Source organism: Manihot esculenta, chromosome 15 (genome assembly GCF_001659605.2).
Source record: "Manihot esculenta cultivar AM560-2 chromosome 15, M.esculenta_v8, whole genome shotgun sequence".
NCBI lineage: Eukaryota > Viridiplantae > Streptophyta > Magnoliopsida > Malpighiales > Euphorbiaceae > Manihot > Manihot esculenta.
The window spans coordinates 13,336,526-13,350,203 of NC_035175.2; the positions used below are offsets into that span (position 1 = coordinate 13,336,526).

The 13,678-nt window shown below is 34.6% G+C and overlaps 4 protein-coding genes across 5 annotated transcripts; 3 read left to right on the forward strand and 1 right to left on the reverse strand.

The window, feature by feature from the left end:
• On the forward strand, positions 1–2,310 carry LOC110601428 (pentatricopeptide repeat-containing protein At5g06540). Of its 2 annotated transcripts, none has more exons than XM_021738553.1 (2): positions 1–1,778; positions 1,879–2,310. In XM_021738553.1, exon 1 carries the CDS (start codon positions 123–125, stop codon positions 1,557–1,559), a length of 1,437 nt encoding a protein of 478 aa, XP_021594245.1. In that variant the 5' UTR covers positions 1–122; the 3' UTR covers positions 1,560–1,778; positions 1,879–2,310. The 2 variants fall into 2 exon arrangements, with proteins under 2 accessions (XP_021594245.1, XP_021594246.1); XM_021738554.1 differs by having other exon boundaries at positions 1–1,708.
• Positions 2,311–3,323: 1,013 nt separating this feature from the next.
• On the forward strand, positions 3,324–4,882 carry LOC110601538. The gene is made up of 3 exons (XM_021738707.2): positions 3,324–3,485; positions 3,595–4,113; positions 4,274–4,882. The coding sequence occupies exons 1-3, from the start codon at positions 3,347–3,349 to the stop codon at positions 4,843–4,845; spliced, it is 1,230 nt and encodes a 409-aa protein (XP_021594399.1). The 5' UTR covers positions 3,324–3,346; the 3' UTR covers positions 4,846–4,882.
• A 213-nt stretch (positions 4,883–5,095) lies between these two features.
• LOC110601539 (protease HtpX homolog) lies at positions 5,096–8,267 on the reverse strand. Its single transcript, XM_021738708.2, has 8 exons — positions 7,913–8,267; positions 7,480–7,537; positions 7,196–7,263; positions 6,926–7,105; positions 6,578–6,674; positions 5,871–5,980; positions 5,639–5,772; positions 5,096–5,558 (listed from the first exon to the last, which is right to left on the reverse strand). The coding sequence occupies exons 1-8, from the start codon at positions 8,132–8,134 to the stop codon at positions 5,423–5,425; spliced, it is 1,005 nt and encodes a 334-aa protein (XP_021594400.1). The 5' UTR covers positions 8,135–8,267; the 3' UTR covers positions 5,096–5,422.
• Positions 8,268–8,373: 106 nt separating this feature from the next.
• Positions 8,374–11,170, forward strand: LOC110601540 (transcription and mRNA export factor ENY2). Its single transcript, XM_021738709.2, has 5 exons — positions 8,374–8,504; positions 8,611–8,698; positions 8,820–8,914; positions 10,285–10,361; positions 10,693–11,170. Coding segments are annotated over exons 1-5 (336 nt in total). The 5' UTR covers positions 8,374–8,502; the 3' UTR covers positions 10,767–11,170.
• The last annotated feature ends 2,508 nt before the right edge of the window (positions 11,171–13,678 follow it).

Consider the following 13,678-nt stretch of genomic DNA (forward strand, 5'->3'; position numbering starts at 1 on the left):
TCCAAACATAGCGTAAGGGATCTGTCATCTCTCGGTACCTGCGGCAGACCCAATATTGTCATGGACTTCATTGCGGTCTGGTGTTTTCATTGCCTGGAATATTAGTTAACAGCCTCGATCAAATGTTTCTGCCAAAAAGACTAACCTTCTCTTCAAAACGGTACCTTTGCACGGGCTGCGCTTCCCTCTCTTACCCACCAAAACCAGCATTGCCACAGCTCTCGCTCCTTGCAGACAAATGTACCTCAATGACCCAACTCAAGCAAATCCATGCTCAAATGGTCGTCACCTCTCGCATTTCTGATCATTTCGCCGCAAGCCGTCTACTTTCCTTTTGCGCTCTCTCTGATTCCGGAGATATCAATTATGCTATAAAACTATTTGAAATCACTAAAGATCCAAATATTTTTATGTGGAATACTCTCATTAGAGCGCTAGCGAGTAGCCCAAATCCTAATAGAGCTGTGTTTCTTTATACAAAGATGAGAAGACAAGGTGTTTGTCCAAATAACCACACCTTCCCTTTTCTGCTCAAGGGCTGTTGTAACTCTTGCTCTCTTGAATCTTGCAAGCAGGTTCATACCCATGTTTTGAAATTTGGCTTGGAGCTTGATTTGCATGTTGTTAATGGGCTAGTGAGAGCTTACTCTGTTTCGAGTCATTTGAGTAGTGCTCGCAGGTTATTCGACGAATTTTCTGAAAGGAATTTAAGTATTTGGACCACGATGATTACTGGGTATGCTCAGAATTTTTGCGCTATTGAAGCTTTAGTGTTGTTTGATCGAATGCTTGCTGATGGTTTTGAACCGAAGGGTCCGACTATTGCTTCTGTGTTGTCTGCATGTGCTCGTTCAGGTTGCCTAGAATTGGGAGAAAGAATTCATGCTTTTATGCTAGAGAGAGGGATTGAAACGGGGTTGGTGTTAGGGACTGCATTGGTGCATATGTATGCGAAGAATGGAGCTATCTCTACGGCTAAAAAATTGTTCGATTCCATGCCTGAAAGAAACCTTGCTACTTGGAACGCCATGTTGTGCGGATTGGCCAGTAATGGGAACGCTGAAGAAGTACTTGCGCTTTTTAGGAAGCTAGAGAAAGAAAAATTATTGCCGAATGATGTAACTTTTGTTGGGGTTTTGTCTGCCTGCTGCCGTGCAGGCTTAATTGATGTTGGTCAGAAGATCTTTAATTCTATGAAGGAGGTATATGGCATTGAACCCAAGATTGAACATTATGGATGCATGGTGGATCTTCTGGGGCGAGGTGGGAAACTAGTTGAGGCTGAGGAATTGATAAAAAGGATGGCCATGAAGGCCGATGTTGTGATTTTGGGAGCCTTATTAGCTGCTTGTAAAAATCAGGGAAACACTGAGATTGCTGAAAGAGTGGTGAAAGATATTCTAGCCTTGGAACCTCATAATCATATGGTCTATGTTGTTTTGTCCAATATGTATGCAGAGGCTGGACGGTGGCAGGATGTATGGAGGCTTAGAAAGGTTATGAAAGTGGGGAATTTGAAGAAAACACCTGGGTGGAGCCTTGTGGATGGAGATACGTAAGTCTTCGTTTCTTGTGTATATGTACGAGATAGCATACATTGTTGCTCCACGATGAAAAGCTTCATTAGCTATCAGAATTGAAATGTGGGCATGATCAAAGACATGCATTGTTGTTGGTCCTTTTCAGCTAGCCAATTCTGGAAAACCTGGTAGGACACTGGATGCTATAGATTAACTGGAACATTAATCCTTTCAATTTTGGAAAATTAGTCTACAATGGTATGGTTTAGATTGGAAACTTCCTTGTCATTCATCCATTTCATCACATAATGGAAATTCATTTCATTCTGAATAACACTAGTTGCCTTTCATTCATCAGATTTGGCTCCAGAATGATTGGGCTCTGCTTCCTGTCAATATCAGACTGTGGCCTATGGACAAGGATAAAAAGGAAAAGGAGCACAAAAAGGGTCTGCATCTTCTCCTCACAAGAGCTCACAAATAACTAATTAGAGAATTAGGGCATTAAAGGGGAATATGGTCAAAGGAACTCTGAGGATTACAGTTAGTTTTGGGAGTTAAGATGATCTACAGAATAATTTCAGTTTGTACATATATACTGAAGCATTACAACCAAAAAAAAAAAAAAAAATCTCTTGAAGGATGAAGGAAACTCTGCAACAAAGATCCAGAACAAGTTATTACGATGCCATGAGTGACATGAGGTAGACTAGCAATATTGGATCCACTTCTTTAATTACATTTTGCAAGTCAATGCATTAATGACAATGCACGGCTCAATTTTTTTAAATTTTTTTTATTTACATTTTATTTTTTAATTAAAAAGTCTTAATTTAAATTTTTATTTCTTAAGAATAATATATTCATAATTACATATTTGATAACATATTATAACCAATAATTAATATTTTTTTATAATATTTATGAATTTTAAGATTTAAATTTGACTAAAAATCATATTAGCAGTAGAAGTGTTCTTTATCAAGATGTTCTAGGTTCAACTTTTGGCAATGCATTTTTTTTTCAAACGTTATGTTGTTTATTTTTCATAAAAAAAAAAAAAAAAAAAAAAAAAATTGAAGGTTCAAAATGTAGAGAGAGTAATAGTACTGTTAAATGTGAACCTTCAATCTTTTAAAAGTTCAAGGGTTTTTTTTTATGTTGAAAGCCAAATACTTATTTTTTTTTTCTTTTAAAGTTTGAAATAGTTTCAAAAGGAAGGTAGAAATATTTTTTTTTCTCCTCTTCCAGTTTGTTTTCTCCTTATGTGTGTTCGTTTATGGCTTCTTTGTATTTTCATAAAAAGATTTAAAAAAATTGATGAGTTCTTCCTCTCTTAAATATAGGGTTTAGTTATAAGGTCTTGGACCTATTTGCCTTTTTTTGTTTTTGTCGGTCTCAAAAACCTTTTAAGCCTTATATTTTTGGGTTTTAGAATAATATAATTAAATAATTAAATTAAAATTTTTTAAATAATAACAAAATATAATTATTTTTTAAAAAATTATAATTTAACTTATAATAAAATTTAAATACAAATAATTTAAATATTAAGATGATTCTTCCTTAATAAATTTTAATCAACTATAATTTAGATGTTAAAGAGATTTCTTCAATCAATTTAAATTTAAATAAAATATTAATATAATTAAATAATTAAATTAAAAAAATTTAAATAATAATAAATTTATAATTAATAGAACATTTAAAAAGTCCCAATATTTCCTCCACTTTTCGCTTTTATATATAGGAATATTTTAATTTATTTTCTAAATCAAGGAAAGAAAGTGTTAATTTAATAATAATTTACCCATGTACTACTCTCGATGTCGGCAATTCAAAGTCAACTCATTCAACTCATATATGCAACGACCCAGGGCGCTTCTTCTTCGTCTTCCTCAAGCAAGAAAATGCATCGGCAAATCTTTCTAGTATTGCTCCTTTTCATCGGACCAGCATTTGCAGGTATAACCAACAATACATTCCTCTTCACTGCGAATTGGAGCAGTAACTTTGTTCTTCCATTCTTTCATTATTGGTAGCTAATATTTAACATGGTTACCTACCTTCACAGATCTTCTGCAGAACTCAGATTTTGAAAGTCCCCCATCAAACTTGCCGGAAAATTCCACCACCCCATTTCAGCAATTGAGTGGAAACAGCACTATTCCAGGTTGGTCATTTGAAGGGACAATCGTGTATGTCACAGCTAATCAGACAGTAGCTTTGCCAGGAAATGGGCATGCCATACAACTGGGAGAAGATGGCAAGATTAACCAAACAATCAATCCTGTTGCTGATTACGTCCATTATCTGCTCACCTTCACGCTTGCTCCAGGCGGACAGAATTGTTCAACTAACGCCAATGTTAGTGTCTCGGCCCCAGATAGCAACTCCATCTTGTCTTTTAAGCAGAATTTTGGGAAGGAAAAATGGCAGACCTATGGTCTCTATTTGGGTAGTTGGGAACAGCAAGAGCCTGTTAACCTTATCCTTGAAAGCCAATCAACAGAATCAGATGCTAAGTCCACATGTTGGCCATTGATTGACAAGCTTCTTCTCAAATCCATTGAAACACTTGTCCCAGGCGATGGTAAGCATTTTTCTCTTTCTCTACATTTATGGGCATTTTTCTCCTAAATCAGTTAACAACATTCAATTCCTTGAGGATCTCAATTTTGCATTTCACATCATAACCAATTGCTATTTTTCTTCTTGCGAAGTGACTTTATTTAATTTGGATGGGTACACAGATAACCTTTTGTTGAATGGAGGATTTGAATTTGGCCCAGAATTCCTTAGCAACTCTACTGAAGGGGTTCTACTTGATTCAGCACCTACTCCTGTTCTGTCCCCACTAAGACAATGGTCTATTTCAGGAACAGTCAAATACATAGACTCCAAACACTACTTTGTACCTGAAGGCAATGCTGCAGTTGAGTTTGTCTCAGGAGTTTCAACCGGCATACAGGCAGCAACTACAGTCGAAGCTGGTTCAAAGTATAGTTTGGACTTCACTCTAGGAGATGCTAATGACTCATGTCGGGGGAATTTTCTAGTTGGGGCTCAGGCAGGATCCACAGCTCAGAATTTTACACTGCAGAGTAATGGGACTGGTTCAGCCAAGAATTTCTCTCTAGCATTCAAGGCAGATTTAACTACAGCTCTCATAGGTTTTGTGAGCTATACCACTACCCAGACAAAGGATGGTGTTTTCTGCGGTCCTATTGTTGACAATGTTGTTTTGCGTGCTTCTCAGGGGATGAAATCAAAAATTAAGTGGGAAGCTTTTATTTTTCTGCTATTTCTAGTAGGCATTCTGTGACTTCGATTATCAATTCAAGTAGTTGTGTGATTTTCAAGTTTGCGGCTTCTAGTTGGCATCATTTTCATGTACCCCTTCTAATTCTGAATGATGACATGCTAGATAAGCTAGATAATCATTGAGATAGTATTGTAATTTTCAACTAAAAATGGTAATGAATAGTTCTATTTTCTTGAAGAAAGACGCATTCCAAGATAAAGCATGATATGCCATGAGTAACAGTCAACATGAACACTTTCTGCTACATTACTAGAGCAACAACTTCTTTTTTTTTTCTTCTCCAACTATATCAATATAATTATTATACATTATGCTATGTGCTGAACAAGAATCAAACACTTCAATCTCATTGTACAAGAAAATAAACTATGACGATCTTTCTGATCTTTCTTTTATACGTGGGCAAGATTGATTTACAATAATCCAACATATGACTCCGTCATTATCTTTTTATAGCACTTAGATGAATCAATATGTTTTGGCAGATCCAGATATTTTAATGGATCCTCATTCTGTTCAGTAAAGCATTTGAGTAGGTGATCCAAATGTTTCGACTTGAACTATCTCCATGGCTACGCTAAAAATTCTGTACAGCATTCATCTTCATTGCACGTTTTAGAAGACTTTTATATTCTTGACTTCTTGACCATTCATCAATTTCACGAGCACGTAGAACAGGCAGAGGATGTGAAAGTTGCCTCGTTTGAGCATTTCTGAAGAGCACCAATTAATTAGATAATCAAATGAAAAAGATAAACCTATTTTCTTGTATTATGCTCATGTTGTTCCTGACCTTATGTACCACCCCACTGGACTTGAAGAAGCTCTGTCATAGGAACGAGCTTGTTCCAAGAATGCATCCACATTTAGTTGATCAGCAACTGATGGGCTTCCCCCAGCCAACTTCATCAAAACAGAGATGACCACCTCTTGTAGGAGCATTAGAATAATCCGATTATCAATTGCAAGAACTAAAAAAAAAAAAAAAAATTAACAAATGCTCTTTAAGCTTTTCTTTTGCACACCTTAGGGTCCTGGGCAACAAGAAGAGCTGCACGATCACAAGTCAGCTCTGCTGCTCGGAGCCAACCAAATAATTGTTCTTCCAAGCTCTGAGCTATCAACCTGCCAAGTCCTGAGAACAAAATAGCTGGTTAAAGGACCGCATAAACCGTATTAAGCAAATATGCAATATAAGGACTAATTTGTAAAAGGGAGCCTAATATATCTTGCCAAATACAGCATTGTACCCAAATTTGAGGTTCCTTGCTGAAGTTGCTATTGTCAGACAGTAAAAAGACACAAGGCAAATACATATAGCATATGAAGCATTACCATCATTTGTATTTTGTAGTGGTTCAGAACTTGCAATTTTCAATAAGTTGCAGAACAACACCCGCATTATAACACAGATCTATTAGTTTAGTAAGTGAAGCCATAATATGTTCAAGTCTAAACCAACTTTCTGCATTTATCATGTAACCAAGGATGGATGAAGCCCCAAAAAGACCAAATTCTATTAATACAAACTCAACTTGTTATCTTTATAAATAGAAAATGAATTCTATAATTCTATAAATAAGGTCGTCTTAGAAACTGTTAACCTTAAAAGCTACAAGTTATATTCCATCAACTCTTTTTGAACATATATAAAATGTTCTGATGAAACAAAACATTGGCAACAATGTGGGCGAGTTACCTCAATACAAAATAATAGAACTAGAATACCTACCAGGTACGTTATAGGCTCCAAGGGTAAGAATATTAGCAAATGTCAGCCATACTCCATGATCACATTTCAAATGACCCAGCTCATGGGCCAAAACAGCCTAGTTTAAGTTGAATGGCCAAAGTTAATAATTTTATCATACAGAAGATAGGAATACTATAAAGTAAACATATACTACAGGCATTATTGTGAATACAAATAAACAGGTTACTAGGAAAAACTTCAAGCAAAAGCAAGTCTATACTATTCAACTATGGACAAGATCAGTAGTGCAGAATTTATAAATTTTAATTGTGCTATTTAAGAGTAATCAAAATTGCAAACATGTTAGTGACAGAAACAAATGCAGACCTGCAACTCCTTTCTTGTCAAAAGCTCCACTATACTGGTATGGATAACAACAAAGGGCTTCTTCCCACTAATTGCTAAAGTATATGCATTTGGTACAGGACTCTGACGTACATATAGATCAGGAGCCTCAAGGTTCAGTATTTCTGCAGCCTCAGTCATCAGCTGGTGAAGTTCACTAAGCTGAAAGAAGAACATAATAATATTTTATGAACTGGAAAACTGATACAAACCTAATTACACAAGATACACATCATGTTATTAAGAGCAAACCTGATTTTTAGACACAAGGACTGACGTCCCAATATTCTCAAGGAGCATGATTTGCTCTGTCATAGCTCCTGCAATAATGTATTGAAAGAAACACTTTAAACAAGTAACTCCACCAAAACAAAAGTTAATAGATATCCTACTGAAAGAAAGCATTATTCGGTCTGAAGGAAGAAAATTTGTTAATCTTTTGCAATATCAAAGGCCAAAACATTAAAATAAGTGGAAAAAAGAATCAAGGGCAGAGAACTGCACTCATTAGGATAAATATCAAGTTAAGAAAATACCTAAAAGAGCCTTCCCTATTTCATTTAATCCTGGAATTGCCCTCAAGAGCAGCGTGTTCTAGCAAAAAAGAAAGTAAACCTGATCAAATTGACTAAACTAGTGATCCAAAAAGCACCCAGAATTGCTCATATGCAAGGGGGTACGGGAAGAGGTAAGAATAGCAGCCAAGAAACCGAAAACTATATAGAATTGATATGGAAAAAGAAATAAATGTTTCCCCATATTTTTTTAATAGAGTCAAGATATCAGATACACAAAACAAAATCATAATCTCAAATTAAAGTTGGAAACTTCCCGACTAAACCAAAGAGACAAAAACCACATCTACTCCGCATGGACAACTTTTCTCAGAGTAGAAGCATGAGAAACCATAAAAGATAACAACTTGCACCAAAATCGAGAAACAGACAATCCGAAATAATCTAATCACACCTGTTTATCAAGAGGATGCCTAAAATCATCAGCATCAAGATCACGAAACACAACAGCAGCTGCTCTACAAACAGAAACCCTAAATCCTCGATTCTTCTTGATGGAGCTAAATCCAATAGAAGCCGAAGCAAACCTCAAATGATCAGAAATTCGATAGCTGAAACCGAGAGAAGACAATTTCCCTTGAGGCAAGCACAGAGAGGAAAGTGGAACCGAAGCCATTGAAGCCGAGACGCAATTGCAAAGGCCGGAAGTAAGCTCCGATTACCGCTCCGGTTAAATCAAAAGTAAAATGAAATTCGCGTGATTAAGAGATATTTTTTCGTTTGGTTTAAGGCGTATGTTACTTCGCGTCCACAGCCGTCCTTATGGTGTCCGATTGGCGCCATTTCGTTTTCCGTTGACTAGCCAGTGGGTTGTGTTCCACTACGGCAAGATCTATTGTAGGTCAATATGACATAGCAAAAGAAAACGATGTCGTTTAAGAGACGTCGTAACTCGTAAACAAGTAAACAACTGCTATAAAAAGGCTCAACTTGATACGTGAGGTTCTGCCTCCGATTGCTCGATTTTCGTAGTGGTTGTTGACAATGTTAGTATTGATTCGACCCTAATTATTTCCTTAATCAAAATGGAAACTTGATAATCTTCAACTGAAATTTGTATTTACCCTTTTTCTATTTTTGATCTTTTAAAAGGAGAAATTCGGTGAATCGACCTCCAACGCCAGATGCAGCGGAGGATCCAGGGAAAGAGCCTACGCTTCAAGAAATTATCAACATTAAGGTTTGTTTTTCTTTATAATTTTAGTTCCTTTATTTTATTGTTTCTGTTTATATTATTAATTGTTTTAGTTTATTGGTTAAAAGTTTTTCTTTTCTTTTTTTTTTTTTTTGGGCTGCTTCAGTTAATTGAGAGTGGAGAAAAGGAGCGATTGATGGAACTTTTGAGGGAAAGGCTTATAGAATGTGGATGGAAAGATGAAATGAAAGCTCTTTGCAGGTCTTCTATAGTTATTTTATTTATTGTTTATTTATTTATATGAAAATTCGAAATTATCAATCCAGTTGAATTAGTTTTGTTGAGTTTCGACTGATTGTTTGTGGGTTAGTAGGTAATATAAAAATCAAACAGTTGTATTGTTTTTTTCCATTTAGTAAAGGGGATGTAGTGAAGCATAAAAATTGAGCTAGACTATATGATATAAGTAGTAGGCAAAGCATTGGTCTTAGTTGTTAAGCATCTTGAGAAATTTAAACTCCATCATTATTGGTTGCAGTTTTCTTTCGTTTTGGAGAAGGGCAACAGAGCTTCTTGAGTTTGAAGTTGAAACTAGTTTTTTTTCCTTAATGTTAAATAAATGAGCTGTGTATTATATCCTTGTCTCAGTTATATTCTTCATCCCTGCATGCTTTCTCCCCATGCACTTGTTGCATTTGATTGCCAGTTGGTACTAAGCAGATCTTAATTGCTAAATTTGGATGCTGTTTTTACCGAAAATTTTTAGTTACACTTGCCAATTGTAAAATGGGCATGTTACATGAGTGAATCAGAGGAATAGAGAAGGAAACAACTTAATGATGGTCTAATTGGGTGCTGCATTGCAACTAGTTGGTTGAGCAGAGTGAGCTCTTGTGGTGCTTTGAACCCTAGTAGTACAAATTGAACAATTGGCCTAGAGTTTTTATTGTTGTGCGATGTGTGTTCTAGCGTGATAGAAAGTAATTATCATTAGGGAACAACTTGATTCTCCAATTTCTGTTGTGAATATTTTCACTCTCTACTTTGGACATAGATCTACTGATGGAACCACATAAAATCAGTTTTTCATTCATGTCACTACATCCATGAATGACACCAACCAAATATGATGCCTAGCATTATGGACCAGCAATATAGTGGCTTAATAAGTGATTTCAACTTGGTCAAAACAAAATGTCTGGTATATAGCTAAAACCATGGAAATAAGGTGAAGTCTAGCAGGAAAACGTGTATGGCCAACACTTAATCGAATGAAGAATGTATAAAAGAATTTGCACCATTTTGGAGGAGTGTAAAAAAGAAGAACTAATAGACTATAAAAGTTAGATTCTTTCTGTCGTTGTAAGGTTCACGTTAGAATTTTTATATTTTGAATTTTTTCACAAGAATTTCACGGTGATGCTCATTGTTTCTATTTTTTTTTTCTAACTTGTTTGGATTTTCCTGAAGGGCTATGTCTTAGTTGTTATTGTTTGGATTTTCCTAAAGCTTGAACTGCGGTATTAGATTAATGGAACCTATTCCCATTTTGTCTAATTTTTTAATTTTTCATTTGGAATTGTTTAATGTGTTTTGGACATTTTAATCATTCTTAAACTTATCTTATGTAGGGCATTTATAAAGAAGAAAGGAAGGACCAATGTTACTGTGGATGACCTTGTACATGTAATTACCCCTAAGGGCAGAGGTAGGAAGTTTCTTCAGTTTTTGTTCTATGGTCTAGACATGCTACTTTGTTGTTTAAACTCTAGTCACTGGACACTCTTATGATGATTGGAATTCAGACATCCTATAATTTAAAATTGCTCATGGAGATGCCTGCACTTGATTTGATTTACATTTATTCATGTTTGTGCGGTTCAGTTGACCAGGATTTTGGTGCTGATGATTGATAGTCACACTTGTTTGTCAAATTCAATTTGGATGCTAGAATATCTAGTTATTCCATATTTTCCTTCTGATATTTTTTTTTATTACATTATATGAATGTGAAATTTTTCATGCCTTTGCTCATGCAGCCTCTATTCCTGATTCCATAAAGGCTGAGCTGTTGCAAAGAATTCGGACTTTTCTTGTTCAAGCTGCTGTTTGATACACAAGCTATGAGTGTTGTGGAGTAGTTCTGCTCAGGACCATTAATAGTGTGGAAGCATAGTCTAGCATCATCGCCACAAGTTACCTTGTGGGAGTGGAGGTAACTGTGATTTAAGTTAGTCATATTGCACGTTGCAAAACCAAGGAGTGAAAAATCGTACGACTAAAGCAGGAAAGAAGTTTCATTAGTTTATTCCTTTTACTTACAATGTCCGAAAAATTCAGTTTGGCATATATATTGTGTAATGTTTCTCAACACAACTACTTCCATTCCTGTAACTGCTTTGTTCTGGTTTGGTACCCAATTCAACTGCCACTGGGAGATAGTTCCTTTAATTTGTCTGACAAGATCAAATAGCATTATGCTGATTTAATCATTTCTGTTGATTATCTTTTCTTGAACTCTTATTCTGATTTGATTATGATATAGCATTGCATATGAAATTATATGTGCACTAAAAGTGTGCGGATTAAAATAGTAAAGTGACAATCATTTCTTTGTGAGCGAACAAGCACATGCATAGGAATAATTTCCTTTGAGTTCAGGATTGAGTGAAGTTGGTAGAAATTGGTGTTGCAGTTAACAAGTGCAATTGTTTTAGAGAATGTTCACTCACACAAGTTTTAGTTTAAGTTCGAGCTACTCAAAATGCAGAAATAATTTCCACTAGTGAGCTTGAATCTGGGAAAGGGAAAAAAAAAAAAAAAAAAGTAAACAAATAGGCAATTTCAGAGTGCCAGTAGATACTAGATGGAGTTCCTATTTTAGATATGCTCATAGTTTAATAGACTTTTGAAGTTATGTGTAGTTCTACAAGATAACATAATTTATGGGAATTCTTCTGCTTAAAGAAGTGAAGCAAGCTGGCGATGTTTATTTGTATCCATTTTCACTTGCTTAGAGATTTCTTAGAGATATCGTAGCTGATATCCGTCAAGCTCTCGACATGGTACTAAGTAAGAAACGCTCACACTTCTCTTTACAGGATGTAATAATAATAATGCTTTGGTAAAAGATTGATTGGCATTTTGATGTCAGACATCCCATTCTACTATGCAAATAGCAGAAACAGAATCCTATTAGCTTCCACTAATCCATATGAAAATATATAATATATTTAGTCTATCAAACAAGTTCATCTAAGGAACAACCTTTAGATTTATGTGGATTAAAATTCAAAAAGAGAGAGAGGGAAAGCAAAAGCGGCAACAAGCGGTCGCAGCCATCATCTGACCGGACCATTGGTTTGGGTGTTTCTGTTGTTGGTGAACGTGTCTTCAACCTTTCTTCTTCGTCGTTTTTTTTTTGGCCTCTCTGCCCAAAGAGTTAGTTTTTAGTTTACCATGATTTTGGCACTAGCGCCGATTTTACTTTGTGGGTATCTGTTAGGTTTGTTTTCTTTTTGTTTTGTTTCCTAATCGATAGTTATGTATGGGTAAGGGCAGTTTTTGTTTCGATTGGGTGATGAAGTTGGTTGGGGTTTGAGAACTTACTTGGTATTGTTAGAAGGGCTTTTCAAGAAGTCTCCGTTATATCCGATGATCTAACTCCCTTCAACCAGTGTTGCTGTGAGTTCTTTTTCTGTCACCTTCCGGTTTTGTGCTTTCTGATGCTTTTTCTGATAGTCTGAATTTAGGATGTGAGTGCTTGGGCTTTTAAACTTTCCAGCTTTGGTTCTATCCATGGTTCAATCCAGTCTATCAGTGTGGTAGTTGGTGCGCTTCTTGGAATACTCTCGTTTGGCAATAATACTCTCGTTTGGCGATATAGTTTTTTGATGGCTTCTGGATGTGGTGCTGCCGATTGACGGTTGATTGGAAAAGTTTGGTTTGATTTGTTTCCCGCGATTTGGTTTGTTGTGGTCTAAGATTACGCCTTTATTTTGTCAAGTTTTATATATTGTTTTTATAGCTCTGTTATATTCTTTTGCCCATTGATCTTGGCAAAATTGTATGCGTTATTAAAAAGATTAAAAAAAAAAAAAAAAAAGTTGATGCAGAATAATAAGCTGCAGTCTGTTAAATTTCCTTTTTTTTCCCTATGTCATTTTGTCTCCACCTTAATATTATTAAGAAAAAATTGTTATTTAATCTTTTTATATTAAAATATTTTTAAAATTTGAAAAAATCTATTAATTAATTATTAATTAATTGGACTATTACTTGTAGATATTAAGTATTGCAAAAAAATTTTATATAATATATTGTGGATGCGAAAGGATTAATTAACAATTATTCTTATAAAATGAAATAATTTTTCTCAAAAGACTAAATAATAAAATATAGTCCATTGTTAGTTAACTTTTCCTCACTTCAAAAATGTTTTATGTATTTTTCAAAAGAAATCAAAGTAAATTTTTTCATAGTAAATTTTCCTATCCTAATAGTCCATTGTTTTTTGTTTTTCTCTAAAGAATGCAACTTTTTAACTTCTATGATAGAATAATAATGTTATGTCTGTTATTTATTACAATTAATATGCATATATAAAATGAAATTGATTAATCTTATTATTAATAAGTAATATGTATATAGTAAATAAAAATTTATTTGTCTTATTAATTTTCTAGTCTTTTTTTTAAATGGGATTGGAAATTGAAAATTGAAGGAGTAGAAATCTATCAGATTTACTCAGATGTACTACCAACAAGTTAAGTCTGTGAGCGTTTATGATCAAATTTTTATCCGTAATCATTTACTAATATGATTATTTAATTTCCTAATTCCCTTAAAATAACATCAATATAAATTTATAAATATATATAAAGCAAAATTATTAAGTAAAAACCCCAAACAAGTGAGTTATTATAGGTAGATAAAGGTATTAATGACAAATTAAAAAATAACCAATAAACATAATAAAAACCGCAATCATAAGTACAAGAACTTCAATAAATATCAAGCAAAATT